This window comes from Urocampus carinirostris, chromosome 5 (assembly GCF_059441175.1).
Source record: "Urocampus carinirostris isolate Australia breed hairy pipefish chromosome 5, RoL_Ucar_1.0, whole genome shotgun sequence".
NCBI lineage: Eukaryota > Metazoa > Chordata > Actinopteri > Syngnathiformes > Syngnathidae > Urocampus > Urocampus carinirostris.
In genome coordinates this window covers 40810068-40829028 of record NC_142353.1, presented here as the reverse complement: position 1 = coordinate 40829028, position 18961 = coordinate 40810068, and the positions used below count along the sequence as shown (strand labels likewise).

The following is an 18961-nucleotide window of genomic DNA, read 5'->3' as shown; positions in this document are numbered from 1 at the left end:
TGTACAAAATCAGTTTTCCTCTTAAAATGTGGTGGGTGCGGCTTATAATCAGGTGCGCTCTATAATCCGGAATTTACGGTATTTTGATTTTCTTGAGAGAGCCACACAGCATATTTCAAGACAAAATTCAACAAGACCGCCAAACCCGCTCTCAACATATAACACAAGGGAGCCGGGAATCAAACCTGCGACCTTTTGATCCCAAGACAAGCACCTTACCTCCTGAGCTACTCCTGTATAATGGTTGAAGAACACGGTGCAAGCAATTCTTTAGCCAAATGATCACAAAATCCTGCAGGAGATCTGCCTACCTCAACCGCTCCCCAATCAAATTGCTCTGGGTACTTGGCTGGCGTTTCTGGGTGTTTGCAGTTTGTTTTGTGGGTTTTCCATCATAAAGTGTTTCAACAGCGAACAAAGATTGTTTAATGAGCTTCCATAGAAGGAATTCTTAAGCAATGTACAGCAAAGGCGGGGTCAGTGGGTGTAACACTTGGACTATAAACTGTATTTGGGACTTTGCCTTTGATATACTAGACCGAACCAATCTCTTCACCGGCACTACATCAGCTTTGTATTTAGCGAATTAGATCATGACAGAATTGAAGCCACATAGAGGATATTTGAAAATGATTTTATCTCTGAGACATTTGTACTCCAAAAATAGAGCCATAGGTTCCCAAATCCTGTTTTACAGTTCTGTTTTCTTCATGTAAATAAACACTCACTAATCCATTTTCTACTCAAAAATATTCCTACCTGTTACAGCACAGGTGTCAAACAGGTGACCCGCGGGCCAGATCAGGCCCGCTAAGAGATTGAATCCGGCCCGTGAGACAACACTCAGAGAAGCACAAGAGAAAAACAAGCTGCAACTTGATGTTGCCAAAGCCAGGTGCCTCTCACAATGACACTGTACTTGTATATATTTCTCTCTCTCTCTCTCTCTCTCTCTCTCTCTCTCTCTCTCTCTCTCTCTCTCTCTCTCTCTCTCTCTCTCTCTCTCTCTCTCTCTCTCTCTCTCTCTCTCTCTCTCTCTCTCTCTCTCTCTCTCTCTCTCTCTCTCTCTCTCTCTCTCTCTCTCTCTCTCTCTCTCTCTCTACGCTTGCGCTTTCTTTTCTCTTTTCTCTCCTGTCTTTCTATTTCTCTTTGGATTTCTTTCTTCCTCTCCCTTTCTTTCCCGCTCTCTCACGACTTCTCTTTTTATCTCTTTTGTTTCTCACGCTCTCTCCCTCTCTCTCTTTCTTCGTCCCGCCCTCTCTTCTTTTCCCTCCCTCTTTCTCTTATTTCTTTATCTCTCTTTTTCTTTCTCTTTAATCTACTAGTCCGGCCCCGACAGAATGTTTGTTCTATTGTGTGGCCCTTGGGTTAAAATGAGTTTGACACCCCTGTGTTACAATGAGGACACTAAGATTTTGTATTTATTTGAAGGATATGCAACCCACAAGAAGCAAAAGAAAAAAAAAATTCTGGCTTTACAGTATGTACATCTGTTGTTGTATTTCCACCTGAGAAAAGCCCTTTATTAAAGGGACAGTGTGTATTATTGGATCATTAGATGTCGCCATATGGTGAAGTGCAACAGGAACTAGCGCTGGAAAGCTCAGTGAAGAATCCAAACTACAGAAATCTCATAAGTGACATAAACGCGCCAATTTGATTCTCAATTTTTTTTCGCGCAACCTTTTTGAGGTTTTTGGCTACCAGTAGCAGCAAAATGGCGGACAGGTATGGGAACTCACTTTGGGATAGGGGGCAGCACGGCGGCGCAGTGGTTAGCGCGTGTGCGGCACAGTTCTAAGGTCTTGGGAACCTCCTGTGTGGGTTCAAATCCAGCTACCGGACTTACTGTGCGGAGTTTGTATGTTCTCCCCGTGCTTGCGTGGGTGTCATCCGGGCACTCCGGTTTCCTCCCACATTCCAAAGACATGCATTTCAGGTGGATTGGCCGGTCCAAATTGTCCCTAGGTGTGAATGAGCGAGCGAGTTGTCTGTCCCCGTGTGCCCTGCGATTGGCTGGCAACCAGTTCAGGGTGTCCCCTGCCCACTGCCCGATGATTGCTGGGATGGGCTCCAACACCCCCGCGACCCTACTGAGGATAAGCGGTGCAGCTAATGAGATGAGATGAGACTTTAGGATAGGCTCATGTTAAGTAAAATGATTGCTTATTTTTTGACCTACAGGTATATTTAAAAAGGCATGTTTATATGTTAGTTCATGTATTTTTGCGAATGATTTAATTAATTTCAACGCTGGTTGTTTTAGTGAACAGAGATTTTTTTTTACCATTAGCTGGTGCTAAATGATAAACACTGACTGTAAACAAACAAACAAATCATAATAATACATAAAAAATACATAAAAACAGCAAAACCATCCCAATTCGGTTCTACAAATGGCAACCCTAAAGTACACAAACCAAATTAAAATAAGCAGATTATCAAATTATCATGATTATTGTTATACTGTTATTACATTTTTAGAAACTTTTACCTCATGGTTAATAGTACACTTGGATATATGGGGTAATGTCAATCCGTTGTTTTTTTTAAACCATTCAATAAAATAAAATAAAATAAAACACCAAAAAAACAATGTTGTAATCAATTCCTGTATTAATGAATTGTCAAAATAAGAGATACTGGTTACATTTTTTCGCATCTTTGTTATAAAAAAAGGCAAAAACCTAAAGCCTAATTTAAAAGTTATCAGCATTTGTTTGTTAGCAGTTCGCAAATTCACGCTCATATGCAACTTTTGACATCTACGCGGGACTTGAGGAGTCTGTTCACAAAAGTAATGGCCCTTCGAGAGTCTACCTATGTGGCGGTAGCATTGCTAAAAGAATGGATTTTTCCTTAATCAAAACAGCAACATTGTATGTCGTCAATGTCATGTGAACCAAGTGTCACCTCTTTTTTGTCAATTATCAGATTGTTTTCATTAAGAGAATGTTAATGCTTTTTTTTTAATTTTTGTCAATATTTTATTCCATTAACTTCAATTTAAATGAAATTCTTAAACATAAAACATCTGAAACACAACTGGAAAAAACAACCTTTTGTTAAAGGCTGTGTACGTAACTTTAAATTATTCTACTTGCTGACGCCATCTTCTGGCTAAAATCATCATTGCAGCCTCTGTTAAGTTTCTTTTGTTGCGCGTGCAAGTATGTTAAATTCTTAGATGTGTTTGTATAAAGTCTTCCTTTTTCATCTTTTTGGGGGGTTTGGGTTGGCATTTGGACTGTATTTAACCCTTTAACATTCCTGAACAATTTGCCTAAATACCCAATCTAAGAAGTACCCAAATTTAATTGAATGCTGGCCTTGAACCATTTGGAGAATATGGGCGGTTTTGGTCTCTTTTGAAAGGTAACACTCTGAGGTTTAATCTCTGCAAGTGCTACTGACATCTGATTTGGAACACACACAAATAGAAGGTTTTTGTTTTTGCCTGAATTCTTTTTTTGCAATTAATGGCCCGCAGATGAGTTTAGCATGGGAATCTTAGCTTAAAAACAGGTAAGACAATTGCTTAAAACCTTACCCAAGGCAATCCATGACTCCTTTTTACGCATCATCTTTACTTGAGTGTTCACAATCATTGATTTGACTTCTGGAAACAGAAGTCAAACATTTACAATTCTTTCACAATGGCTAAAACATTGGCCAAAGTAAAATACAAATTTGCAAATGTTTTAGTGTAGTAGATGTCTCCTAATGGCCACTTTTGGAAATGCCAAATTTGCCAAATTTGATCACACTCTGAAAAACTAAACATTGTATTTCACACAATTTTCTAAGGGTAGTTTTAGGCATTTCCAAAAGTGGCCATTAGGAGACATCTACTACACTAAAACATTTGCAAATTTGTATTTTACTTTGGCCAATGTTTTAGCCATTGTGAAAGAATTGTAAAAGTTAAATCAATGATTGTGAACACTTGAGTAAAGATGATGCGTAAAAATGAGTCATGATTGCCTTGGGCACGTTTTTTTCGGCTCTGTTCAGAATACACACCAGGAAAATGGCATAAATTTATCTTGGATATTTCATTGGCCAACCAATGTGACAATCATCATTCCATTTGGTTACTACTGGCTGAAGATATTCGGACATATTGGAGCCGATATCCTATTTATCAAACAGGCCCGTATACGCTAACGTGGGCTGTGGACCATTAAAAATAGCCCGCTATTGGGGAAGGGGTAACTATATTTAAGAGTCTGTTCATTTTCAACAGTAGTTTTGGAGCGAAATGAACAAATTTCGAGAAGCAACGTCCAATGAAGTAGAAATGTTTTCAGGCGGATTTCTATTTCTCGGCATTAACGTGTTTTATTTTATTTTATTGAATGTTTGAAAACAACAAAACATTGGATTCTATGGATTATTTTTGATGTAACGAAGCCATTTTCATGGACATTCAAAGAATTTAAAGACGGCCAGGGGGACATAATGGTGAGTTACCTCGGCTTTATAGTTTTTGGTTATCTTGTTTAAGACTGATCGTGATTTTTCTCTAATTAGTATTTTTTGAAATGGTATATTGAATCACAAGACTTTAAGCCTTCCAATGATATGTAGCATGACATATTTGAGTGACTGGTGACATCTCACAGACACGTATTACTTAACCAAAAGACCAGCTGCCCGCCAGGGGGCCAGTGGAACGTTAAAGGGTTACAACAGTCCTTTTCTTACTTCCACCATTTTCATCCTAGAATAAAAGAAAACTGCTAACACTGGCGTGAGATCACTCTCTTCCCCCCATACCCCCTCCAACTTTCCTCAAGCTTAATTGGTAGATGGAACACTGAGGGTGAAGGAAAGATATAAGCAGATAGACGAAGCGAAAATATATGTAAAGGCTCTTTGAACTCAGTTGGACATTGTTAACACAGACTTAACAGAGAAAATATCTAATTTTAAACTTTTTAAGGACACCTAAAACCAGGCACGTCTCCTTTAAAACCACACGATATGTCTCCTTCAACCGATACTTACTTAGACGGCTGCAGTTGTGAGCCTTGGCGTCCCCGGCGAATCCGGGAGCACAGAGATGGCAGCGGGGTCCCGTGGTGTTGTTCACGCATCGTAAGCAGTGGCCGGTGTCAGGGTGACAAAGCTGGGCAGGACCCTGAGGATCGGCGTTCCCGTTACAGTCGCATGGCACGCAATTCCCGGAAGATTTGTAGAAGCCGGCATTGCACTGCTCACAACGCGGGCCGGAGTGTTGGTGAAGGCACTGGTCGCACACTGGGGAACCACTGGGATCTGAATCGGAATACATAGCAATATGAAATGAAATGATCTGCATTTACATAGCGCTTTTCAAGTCAATGACTTCCCGAAGCGCTTTACAGTGTGCTTCACATTTCCCAATAGCGGCCTCGTATTGCAGCCATGTAAGACGCTAACCTGCTTATTGGGGGTATTAGGGGTTCAGTGTCTTACCCAAGGACACTTCGACATGTAACACAGACAAGCCGGGATTCGAACTGGGATCCCTTGATCCCAAGACGAGCGCTCTACCTCCTGAGCTACTGCCGCCCCAACATATGTCAATGATACATCCATATGTCAATGATACATATATTTATCAGCAAGGGTAATGGCAAAGTTGCATTCCTGTCAACTTCAGCCTATTTCGCTCCTTATTAATGATTGCATTTCCCTTTATTAAGCAATAATAATCCTTACAAACGGGGCAGCACGGCGGCGCAGTGGTTAGCGCATGTGCGGCACAGTTCTGAGGTCATGAGATCGAACCTCCTGTGTGGAGTTTGCATGTTCTCCCTGTGCTTGCGTGGGTATCCTCCGGGCAGTCCGGTTTCCTCCCACATTCCAAAAACATGCATGTCAGGTTAATTAGCCGGTCCAAATTGTCCATTGGTGTGAATGAGCGAGCGAATTGACTGTCCCTGTGTGCCCTGCGACTATCTGGCAACACGTTCAGGGTGTCCCCTGCCCACTGCCCGATGATTGCTGGGATGGGCTCCAGCACCCCCGCGACCCTACTGAGGATAAGCGGTGCAGCTAATGAGATGAGATAACACAGCACACATTAAGGATTTATTGTTGACATCTTTCATTGTTAATGTTTTTGTTTTTTACCATACTTGAGTGCAACTCAAAGGATGTTGTGCAATTTCATGATGTTTTTGACCACAGCTGAGTAAATTTAGAGGATATCAGGAATATCAATGAGGTATCATTGACCTATTTTGTTATATTTGTACTTCAATGATGTGTTCATAAAATAACTGAAGGAAAAAGGAGCAATGTGATGGCATGCTGTGCTGATGGGAAAATGAGTCTAAAAACCTTCAATTATCAAGATTCTATAATGTGTTTTTTGTGTACAAAAATGAAATGAGCGGCACTGATTGTAGGTGCCCAAAGGCATGAAAACGGGTCAGTGCTTAAAAAGGTAAGAGGGGTGTGGATGAAAAACGAAATGTACTTGTGTATAATGTGCAACCACTATTTTTGTATAAACATTTGGACTTTTTCTCAGCTCACTCATTTATGGAAGGGACAGACGTTGTTGAACTATGAATCTGTACCACTTATCCTCAGTAGGGTCACGGGGGTGCTGGAGCCCATCCCAGCTATCTTCGGGCAGTGGGCAGGGTTGCCAGTCGCAGGGCACACGTTTATTCAGGCCTAGGGACAATTTGGACCGGCCAATCAACCTGACATGCATGTTTTTGGCAATGAAGGAGAAAACCGGAGTGCTCGGAGGAAACTCACGCAGACACGGGGGAAAACATGCAAACCACGCACCGTAAGGCTGCGTGCTAAGCACCCAGCCGCCGTGCCACCCTACATTTACAACGTATTTACGTCCTTCTAGTCCAATTCATCAGATACACCAGATAGTTGTTTCCTTCTTTTGTGCTTTAAAATACATAAACAAATAAATAAATAAACAAATAGTTTTCTCCATTCCCTAACATTTGTCTCTGGTCCGGTGAATAAAAATAGTGTCATAATGAAACAAGATTGAATGTGCGTGAATAAATACAGTACTCCTGCCCGCTCAAACTCCACAGATTTTAATACAAACACATTTCGTCAAGCGCCCGTTTCAGTCTCGGAAATCTCACAAAACCCCCCTCCCCCTTAAAACAATTTCTCCTCGGATCTATACAATTCAGATTCAGATATACTTTATTATCATTCTGGTACACGTGTATACAGAACGAAATGTCGATACATCTGACCCGCACAGTTTCCTTGAATGTACAGATATAAATAAATGAATAAATAAATAAATATATTCACGTCAAGTCTCTTCAGCTGGTACAAAATGCCGCAGCGAGGCTTTTAACTCGGACAAAAAAGTCCGATCACATCACACCGATTTTGGCTAACCTGCATTGGCTCCCAGTTAGCCTTAGATGTGATTTCAAGGTTCTCTTAGTATTATATAAAATCATACATGGACTTGCTCCCTCTTATCTTTCAGATCTGATTTCCGCCTATGTCCCGGGCCGTAGCCTACGTTCTGAGAGTGCCACTCTTCTGGTGATCCCAAGAGCAAAGGAGTGTTCTGCTGGTTCGAGAGCGTTCTCCATCCGGGCACCGGTGCTGTGGAATGCTCTTCCTCCTGAGATTCGATCTGCAACCTCAGTGGAAATGTTTAAATCTAAGCTTAAAACTCACTTCTACTCTATAGCATATGAATAACCTACTCTTCTCGTCGGCTCCAGAGCAGGGGAATGTATAATAATAATCTGAAAAATAGTCTGTGTAATATAGTGTAATAACCTGTGAAGCCCTTTGAGACTCTTTGTGATTTAGGGCTATACAAAAATAAAATGACTTGACTTGACGTCGGTCACACTCTTTTACTTTAAAACAACGGTGAATTTCTCTTAAAGGTGAGCAATTTTCATGTCTGGGAACCATCTCTAGCATGGATAAGGCAAATAACAACTCTCCTACACTGGCCTAGATTTTATTTTCTATCCGTAGTGATCTCATGACCACGTGGTGCGCGATGTTCCTGATAAACTCCTGGAGGTTCGAAAGGCGGCCGACCTGCCGAGTTATATAACACGTCGGAAACACGAGCAGCGCTACCGTGCGGGACCCGAGACCTGACCTGCTTCTTTACCTCCCGTCCTTTATTTTCTCCGTGCCAGTCGAGCAACTCACTAAAACGTTAGTCGGCACGCTATTTAGAAAAACAGTACGGCAAACATTAAATATGAAAGCCAGTCTACAGCAGGAGGTGCAAGTATAATCATACATGAGTGATTTATTATGTGTGACCCAGATTTTGATCTGGAACACTGCTCTACTTCCCCTCTCCGCGAAGATCTTCATTTAATAAGTCCAGTTTTTGTTTACAAAACATTTTCTCCTGCAACACGAAGCCACAATACAGTCTGCGCTTAAGTGACGTTCCCGAGGCGACCAAAGTTTTGGCGCTGTTTTCTTTGTAAGCGCTAATGTTTATTGCCAAAACTGTACAAAGCCAAAGTAGTGTTTCTCAACCATTGTGCCTTGAAACAGTAACATGTCGTGAGATCTCGACTGTGCAGTGTTTTTCAACCCTTTTTGAACCAAGGTACACTTTTATTTATAAAAAAGTTCCGTGGCACACCGTTTGTCGAAAATGTTTGAAAATGAAGTTATGTCAAATATTTCACTGTACACACTTCGGTGGGAAAACCGATTTTGTCCATACACAAGCCGCACCTGTATATTAGCCGCATGCGCCCACATTGAAAAAAGGCAATTCAAACACGAAATCAGATAAAGTCCAAAAAACACAGCCGGCAAGATGAACGGAAAATGATACCGGTACTTAAGATTTAATGCAGACCTGGAGAGTCCGGGTGCCCGTTGAAAGTAATTCAAGGAAAAAAGTGCATATTTCCAAAGGTAAGGGTGGGAAAAACATATATCCACTATTGTCGGCCGCGTCCACAAACACGTCTCACCTTTACTCCACTTCCCGTCAGCCCGCGTTTGCCCCGCCCCTTCTTTCTCATTTGCTCGTACAAAACATATCAGAATAAGTTTCTAAATTAAATACATTACAAAAATATACAGTTGCCAATACATATTTTACATGGTTACACATATTTACCTAGAAAGACGGTACACCGAGAGAGTTTTCAAAGCTTTAATAATAATATTATAACTTTCATCCCAAACCGTGCCTGTGAAGGGTAGCAAAACGCTACTAGCAACATGCTCGCAACACAGTAAACAGCTCTGTTAAAAAAACATACCGTAATTGTAATAAGCACGTATTGCAGTACCTCCGGGAACGGTGCATTCGCAATGATCGCAGCAAGGCTTTAGGGCTAGGACCTTAGCTTAGCCTTTTGGCTGAGAGTAAGAGTCCAGCTCCTAGGCTTTGTAGCGTATTATGAACTGACCGATACCGGATAATGGATAATGAATAACGAAGGTAGAACAATAACCCTTAAAAACCCCAAACCCCCCCCGGTAAATCGTCCTTATCATCTTCTTTATAACTGACGTCATCAAAGTCGTCTTCCTACAGTATGGGAACGAGCCTGTTTCATATAGACGTCGTCCCACGCTCCCTAATTCAAGGACACGCTAGCAACACGCTCGCATAGTAAAGTTTATGTGCTGTAACTGTTTCCTTCTATATCGGACTGCTCGATTGCGTTTAGCCTAGAAAGTTGCGTCATGTGCCTTTCTTTTTGCAATTTGCATGATGAGGATAAGTCTACGCTAATTTAACTTGTGCACAAGATAAGAAGTTGCAGTCTAAATCTTACCTTTTGTACTCGAGCGCCGCTGGCGGCCGTTAGAAAAATTACATAAATTGGCCGCATCACTGACTAAATCGCAGGGTTGAAAGTTTGGGAAAAAAGTAGCGGCTTATAGTCCGGAATTTACGGTAATTTGTATATAAAATAAGAAAATAATACTTAAAATAAAGAATGATGTGCTTTATTTATGTTTTTATTTTTTACAGTTCAATCATAAACCACTTAGCTAAACGAATTAAGTTATTAAATGTACTGTACTACCACATGAGCAGATAATTAGTGTATAAAAGGTATCTAAAAATCTACTGCCATCTACTGATATGGATGACTGTTACAGTTCCTAGTCTGAAGATTGCAAAAATACTGAATAATGGCCTGATTTTTTGGAAAGATAAAATTGGGCAAAGACCGCCATCGCTCGCCACGGAAGATCCACTTCAGCATTCGGAGCACAATCCGTGTATCAGAGCGACCTGCTTCCCGCGTCCAGCAATCACCGGATCGTGGGCGCAACCCTTTCTCTTTCTTCCAATAAAACTTGTGAGAAACGCAACGCAAGTGGGTCCTGTCACCGTTCTGGTCTTGACAGAATGATGTTAACTAATTTTGTTTGAAGGTATCAGGTTTTGCTGCAAATAAAATAACATTTAATAGATAAATTATGGTTGAAGGGTAAAAAATATACATATACACACATTATATTATATTATATATCAGATTTCTTCAAAATGAGCTTCAACGGTCTTTAAAAACAGTCTGGGATGTGAATCTTTGTTACCCTCTGCCGCCATCTCCAGGCTTAAAGTCATGATTGCAGCCTCAGTCAGCTCATTCGTCAAGTATGTGCATTTCTCTAACACGCTTGAATAAACTCTTCTTTTTTCTCTCTTTTTGGGGGTTGAGGTTAGAATTTGGACTGTATTTGAAACAGGCCTTTCTTAACTTTACAATTTCATGCTACACTAAAAGAAATTTGCAATAACGAGCAAAATCACTCTCCAACCACACCCTTTCTTTCCTTCTGACTAATGTTTTGTGTTTCCCGGAGCAGCATTGCCAAAAGTAAGATAAAAGCAAATAGGTGAAAAAAAAAACATTATAAAGGTTTTTGAATTGCCATTTGAATTGCATTTTAACACATACTTAGAATAGACAATATTCTACCTTTAACCATTAAACACTTCAAACGACACACCCTAACGTTAAGTAACTTCGGGAGGCAGACACATTTTAAGTGGGATATTTGTTGATTTAGGAATTTGTATTACAAATATCTTATTAAATCATAAAACGTCAAGCAGTGGAATTAATTGCACTGAAGAATTAGCTTTGGTCCTTCCTCGTGTTGAGGTTTTTGAGTTTTTCCTTGCCCTCATGTAGGTTTTAGCTCAGGGGATGGTGTCATAATAGTCTGTGGTTTGCAATAATCTGTGGTCTGTGCAGCACTTTGAGACTCTTTGTGATTAAGGGTTATACAAATAAATATGACTTGAAATCAGGTTTGGCGGATTTGTTGAATTTTGTCTTAAAATATATGGCGTGGCTCTCACTGAAAAAATAGACATTTTGGACTCAAAAAGCCATGAAACCAAAGGTTCCCTGGGCTAAAATACCTGGACAATTTAAATACTATAAAAAAGAAATTGGAACCACGAAATATGTTTTTCTCTATAGGTGGTATGATTGGAGGTGTTTTGAAAAAACACATTTGCTCAGCTCATTCCCTTCTTATCGTGATGCCATCTGAAATCAAAACGTGGCCCATCCCCCGCCTCCCCCCCACTCTGTTACCGCCTGAGTGGCGCTGAAATGGCCCAACTGTGCTCATGATGTCCCAGCTCAGCTCAGTTCATGTCCTTTCCAAAGTGCGAGCCCCTCTCGTGTGGTCCCCAGTAGGCGGAAACAGAACATAACAGACGTGTCGATTCCTGCATGGCAACAGCCTTGCAGGCAGACACTCACAGGTTGCAAAAAAATGTACAAGGCGATGAATACTGAGGCCAACAACAGAGCCATTTTGTTCATTATTTTATGTTTGAATCATAAAATAACCAGGGTTGGGTAGGGTTACCCCTGTTTAAAATCTTGTTCATCGATTCAATTTGGTGGGTGTAAAAGAAAAAGAAGAGGCGAAACATTTCTTTTGAAATGAAAGTGGAATAAGAAAGCTTAATGCGGTTGAGAAAATGGTCGGAGCGCTTTTTTCGGCCACTTTTTACCACGGAGGAGGAAGTCGCCTAACTCTTGAAGCCCATCTTCCAAAAGTACTGTATTTTCCGCACTATAGGGCGCACCTAAAAGCCTTTCTTTTTTTGTAAAGCTGACCATGCGCCTTATAATACAGTGCGCCTTATGTTTGAATCATAAAATAACCAGGGTTGGGTAGGGTTACTTTAACTGGATTACTTTCAATTACTTTTGGATTACTCCAATACCAAATATGCTAATAAAAGACAAAAGAAACTAAATATGAATAAAATTACTAAATTTTCTGCAGGCTCGGGGAGTAACGGAATACATGGAACGGCAAAAATGATGCTGGCAAGCTGTTTGGATTTATTTTCATTTTGTTTCTGTCGCATTTTATGTTAGTTTTGCCGGAGATCAAAGAGATCAAAGCCAGGAGAGAAAGCTTACCACGTGTTGTGAGTCATCATTTTATTCATATTTAGTTTCTTTTGTCTTTTATTAGCATATTTGGTATTGGAGTCATCCAAAAGTAATTGAAAGTAATCCAGTTAAAGTAACCCTACCCAACCCTGATAAAATGCAACACTGGAGCCAGACACAATGCTTCAGAAACTAGACAAGACTATGATACAGAAAGACTGATTCGCAGTTTCATATCTAGTTCTGCCCCAAATAGCACACTACTTTCACCCACTGCTTAAATAGAGATCAAAGCAAGCTTTTAAATCCTGGGATCTACTGGGAAAAAAGCCAGCAAACGCATGAGTATAATTTTATAATAAATGGATTGTATTTAAAATAAGTCCAAACCTAAAAAAATGGGGTTGAACGTAAACTCACACGTTATCAACTTCATCGGTTAAATAAGTTCTTGATCATTTTCTCAGTGAACCAATACCCCAAATGTATTTATATATACTGTTTTCTCAGTAAAAGCAAATTTTGGCGTCTGGCTTTGATCTTCCATCCATTATCTGCACCGCTTATCCTCAGTAGGGTCGCGGGGGTGCTGGAGCCCATCCCAGCTATCTTCGGGCAGTGGGCAGGGGACACCCTGGACTGGTTGCCAGCCAGTCGCACGGCACACAGGGACAGACAATTTGCTCGCTCATCCACACCTAGGGACAATTTGGTTAGGCCAATTAACCTGACATGCATGTTTTTGGAATGTGAGAGGAAATCAGAGTGCCCGGAAGAAACCCACGCAGGCACGGGGAGAACATGCAAACTCCACAGAGGAGGTTCGATCCCATGACATCAGAACTGTGCCGCACACGCACTACTGCGCCGCCTAGGCTTAGAACTCCAAAATGGTCCGTTTTAATGTATGAAAGCCCAAGAGAGCCAAAATGCCACAGATGTTGAAAAATATGGAGAACAAGTTTTGTAATAATGACACCTTATTTGAAAAATAGAGAGCAGTATCACATAATTGCCATGAATTTATTAAAATGATGTTTCCAAAGGTTTTTCCATAATAATGGGGCCACAAAAACGGCTTTGTTCAAACGATAAAGGGACAGTGTGTATGATTTGACCACTAGATGTCGCTGTATTGTATAGTGCAACCAAAAAGTAGTGCTTAATAAGCACAAGGAAGACTACCGAGACACAAAGTGACCAAACCGCACGATTCTCCTTCCATTTCTTTGCGCAGTTTTTTGCCAAGTTTTTGTTTTTTCTGTTACTCGTAACAGCAAGATGGCGGACAATGATGCCAGCTCCCACTACGTGATTTTTGAACTACGAGTATTTAAACAAATCTACTTTAATATGATACTTCATGTATTTAACCACAATTGTGAGCTGAAAATTACACACCGTGCATTTAATATTTCGGAAAAACTTCACCCATGTGAATGAATTTACTTGTTGAAAAAAAGTATTAATCTTATTTACCCAGTTGTGACGGAGTGTGTGTAAAAGGATGTATAAATACGGATATAATTTTATTGCTGAAAGCTGAATTTCTTAGGATTCAAATGACTTTAAACAAAAATGCTGTTTAAAGTGTTAATGATTTTTAAAAAAACCTTGTGAGTCATTATTGACACGTTGTATATTACCGTATTTTCCGCACTATAAGGCGCACCGGGTTATAGGGCGCACCCCGAAAAAATAGTTTTTGGTCCTATTTTTGACATACATAAGACGCACCGGATTATAAGGCGCTACAATGGGAACGTCGACAAAACAGTCAGATAGTTCAGTCCAACTTATTACCCCCTTAACATTCCGAAAGCTTGCAAAGACGCAAATACGTGTCGAGAACACGTGCGGATGCGGTGTCCGTACGATGTCACTCAAATGCATCGTTCCATCATTCGGAAGGTTAAAGTCTTGGGATTCAAGAAATGCCAACCATTCCTTAGTATCTATTTTCTTTTTCGCTCGCAACTTTACTGTGCATATGACAATAAACACTTGGAATTGAGTTTAATTTAAAAATAGACACTCCATTCCATCCATTATCTGCACCGCTTATCACAGAAACATCGAGTTCAGTCTGAAACAAGACAATATAAAACCCGGAGTAGCTCACCGAAGTCGTTGTGTTCATAATAATGTGCAGCCAATTTCTTCTTATATCCGTGAGGGTAGTAAATCCAGGAGAATACAATATTTACAAATACAGAACAGAAAAAAATGCTTTCTCTATGCCGTCAGCCACATGCTATACACATTCATCTTTTTCGGCCAATTGCGGCTTTGTTTCGCCGTTTAAGCCAATGCCAGCCTGTAAATGATAAAAAGGATCCGCCCCTTGACCTCCGAATAACTTTAGCCAATAGTGATTGATTCAACTTATGATTGACACATCTTTTTCGGCCAATTGCAGGCTTTGTTTGCCGTTCAAGCCAATGCCAGCCTGTAAATGATAAAAATGATCCGCCCCTTGACCTCCGAATAACTTTAGCCAATAGTGATCGATTCAAATGATGATTGACACATTGGTTAGCCAATGAAACGCCGGTAAGTAAATCCCAGCATACACCGCGTACTACTTGGCGTTCGGGGGAAAATCTAGTCGGCGGCTGCAAGTTAGTTGGAAAACTTTGCAATTTTAAAATTGATCCATAAATAAGGCGCACTGTATTATAAGGCGCATGGTCAGCTTATGAAAAAAATAAAGGCTTTTAGGTGCGCCTTAAAGTGCGGAAAATACGGTAATTGATAAATTGTTCCACCTCCATTTTGACCTGAACCACAGTGTTATTTCCAAATAAATTGGGAGTTAATAGCACTGTATATCCTCAGCCAAAACTAAACACGACTTGAGTAGAATTGTTGTTTGCACTCGGGTTTTCACACAAGGATGCTACAAGCTTGAAGACAGTTGTGAGTGGAGTGAGATTCCCTCACGAATGCTCACTAATTAGAACGGAAAACAGATTTGCTGCAACACTTCCAATGACTTGAACGACTGGATTTATTCATCCCAGTGCAATTCTTTACGGATCCTGCAAAATTCTAGTTGACTGAACCGTGTCTATTAGGGTGACAGTCGATTCACACAGATTGCTGCTTGGGAAAAAAACACATTTAGGTGCGCTGTTAAACTAGGACAGACGAAGCCTGGAGCAGAAGGGTCACTCAATCTCAATTTGTGCAACAAATTAACGCAAAATGTCAAGAAATACAAGCCTGATGCCATTTTCTCAATACCGCTAACCCAGATGAATTTAAATAAGAGTACTGTAAATTCCGGACTATAAGCCGCTACTTTTTCTCCAAACTTTCAACCCTGCGGCTTATTCAGTGATGCGGCCAATTTATGTCATTTCTCTAACGGCCGCTAGCGGCGCTCGAGTACAAAAGGTAAGATTTAGACCGGTGGAATATATGCGCCGAGGAAGACTGCAACTTCTTGGCTTGACTAGCGGCGAGAAATCTTTAGCTAAAACTGGCCGCATGCGAAAGGCAACTTTTTCGCAAGTCTGCCAGTGGATCTTGACAGTGTGGGGCAGCATCAAAAAATCCACCATCACCAACGGGTTCCGAAAAGCCGGTCCGCTGCGTGACGGAGAGGAGGGCACAGAATCAGGAGTGGATGAAAGTTACAGTGACGGCGCGAGTCCGGCTGCGGGAGCGTGGGACGACGTTTATATGACAAAGTTTCTTTCCGACACTGAGGAAGACTACTTTGATGGCTTCAGTTCTAAGGAAGAAGATGAAGACGGTTTACCGTGATTTTTACAAGTATGGTATGTTTTTTTAACAGACCTGTTTACTGTGTTGCGAGCGTGTTGCTAGCGTGTTGCTACCATTAACTGCCCGGATGAAAGTTATATTATTATTACTAAAGCTTTAAAAACTCTCTCGGTGTTCCGTCTTTCTTTGTAAATATGTGTAACCATGTATAATATGTATTTGCAACTGTGTATTTTTGTAATGTATTTATTTGTATTTATTTTGGACACTTATTCTTTTGTACGGGCGAATTAAAAAGAAGGGGTGTAACAAACGCGGGCTGACAGGAAGTGGGGACCGGTAAAGGTGAGTGTTTGTGGACACGGCGGACAATAGTGGATATATATTTTTCCCACCCTTACCTTTGGAAATATACACTTTTTTCTTTGGATTACTTTCAACGGGACCCGGACTCTACCGGTCTGCATCAAACTTTAAGTACCGGTATCATTCACCGTTCATTTTGTCGGCTATGATTTTTGGACTGTGTACTTTAATGAAGGACATTCAGTTACAATCCTCGCATCATTTATTTGCTGATAATAATGTCAATTAAATTGTTCAAACCAAAAAACATTCAGTTACAATCGCGGGACTTAATGTCGGGCCTGGGTTAATTTTGTGTTTGTGTTACATTTTTTTAAAGTGGGCGCATGAGGCTTATATACAGGTGCGGCTTGTGTAAGTACAAAATCGGTTTTCCTCTTAAAATGTGGTGGGTGCGGCTTTTAATCAGGCGCGCTCTATAGTCCGGAATTTACGGTAACTCTAAAACCCACACTGAAGTAAAATCCTACTTTGAAAAAAAAATGATATCTGTGCTTTGTCTGTTCCTCTTCGTAACAATTAAACCCAGATTCAGTCCAGTGCATCATAAATAAGAAATTGGAATTATAAATAATTTTCTACACTATGGTCCTTCCATATTCATATATAAAGGCTTACAATTTATAGGATGTGCATGAAACTAGTTTTTTAGAAAAAGGTGGGGACAAAAGCCTTTGAGAGTCAAAACGACAAAAAGATGATTCAAGTGCTCGAATTATGCAGTGCAATACATGCACTTTCAGTGAAGCTCACAAAAATGCATATAAGTGTGCTTGAGAAAGTGTGCAAATTCCTCAGCTAGATCAGGAGTGTACATGTCAGCATAGGAACAAACCACCAAAAACAAACAACAAGCTATGCTGTGTTTTATGAATCAGTTTGTCCAAATTCAAAATCTCAACAGGAGATAACTCGGGATAGAGGTAAGATCTTGGGCCCGGCCTGAAATTCCGTCCGGGTTCGGGCTTAAAATGTCAATTATTAAGTCGGGCCGGTCAGGCTTCTCTCTTGCAGTTTTTTTTTCTTAATGGAGTATCTACACAGCAAGCACTTACTTTTACTCAAGTCATTATTCAGATAAAGAAAATGCTGACCAAAATCAGTTTAACTCAAAATCCCTAGATCCAAAAGAATTGGACTCCTCTGTGTTGGGGAAAAGGACGCTCGGCTTCCTCCCTCCACCTCCCTCATATGAAATGATCTGCATTTATATAGCGCTTTTCAAGTCAATGACTTCCCAAAGCGCTTTACATTGTGCTTCACATTTCCCAATAGCGGCCGTGATCTGTGCAGCCATGTAAGGCGCTAACCTGCTTATTGGGGGTATTGGGGGGTTTAGTGTCTTACCCAAGGACACTTCGACAAGTAACACGGACAAGCCGGGATTCGAACTGGGATCCCTTAATCCTAAAACGATCGCTTTACCTCCTGAGCTACTGCTCATTTCTGCTTCTTGCAAATAGCTTACAAGCCTTACAAACTTTCCTTCTGCTTTTTGGCCAAAACGCTTGCTATTTGCACCTGGTAATCTGCAGAATTTGATTTTCTTTTCGGTGCCATTATGTTCAGTGTTACCTTTGTTCGCTGCACAACGCCCAAATGCGCAGTTCAGCACCAAACCGTTTACAGTATTTTGGTGCTGTGCTTGCACTGCACACTTGATTTAAGGGACTCTGCACAAACCCCAAGCTGCGCAGTTCAGCCAAAACGCACAGTTTGGCGCTATTCACAGCCGGAGTAAAGCTTCGTGTTTACTTTGGCAGGAAATTAAAGCTTCGGGTTTATTTCGGGCTCGTTTATCAAATCAAGTTCATCCGTCGGGTTCAGGCGGGTTCGGGTTTATATACCCGCGACTTGGGCCGTGTAAAGCTGAATTTTTTTAAGCCCGATCTAACTTCTAACTCGGGACAAAACAAATGTCATTGACTATATGAATGGTTGATAAATTAGATATATCAAGTATGACCTGGGCAAACAACAGCACACTGGCCACATAGTCTTTGAAAAATCTGACCCACTTAATTAAAAAAGTAACAATATAATTTAAAAATATATCTATCTGTCTACCCTGGTCATATCCCTTGAGAGGGGTGACCGACAGCAAGACAAACACATACAATAACAAAGAAAATAAAAAAGGGAAAAATAGCACAAAAAAACACAAAAATGTTTGGACCATGGCCAACCTAAATGCCCAAACACCCAAACAAGTTAAGCACCTCGGCACCCAAGTCAGTCATGCTTTCGTCCCTCCAGATGAAACGGGACACAAGAAAGCGGCCATGTCACTCAGGTCAGGGTGACACAACACACTCTTCTGTTCAACAGCTTTCACTGGTTTACCCCTGCCGCATCATACGAGTACCCTGCCTTAGAACGCGTCTAAACATCCCACTATCCCTCTGATTCAAAAATAATACAGATAAATTGTTTTCCGTTTTTGCTGTAATGCCACGTTTCTCCAAAAGATGGCACATGATTGG

The 18961-nt window shown here is 40.8% G+C and overlaps 1 protein-coding gene across 1 annotated transcript in view; it reads right to left on the bottom strand.

Annotated features, from left to right (window-relative positions):
* Positions 1 to 18961, bottom strand: part of LOC148366403 (multiple epidermal growth factor-like domains protein 9) — a 51893-nt gene that overhangs the window by 5621 nt on the left and 27311 nt on the right. The window contains exon 5 of the mRNA XM_088335225.1: positions 5011 to 5280. Coding sequence (XP_088191351.1) covers positions 5011 to 5280 — 270 coding nt within the window. The remainder of the gene's footprint in view (positions 1 to 5010; positions 5281 to 18961) is intronic.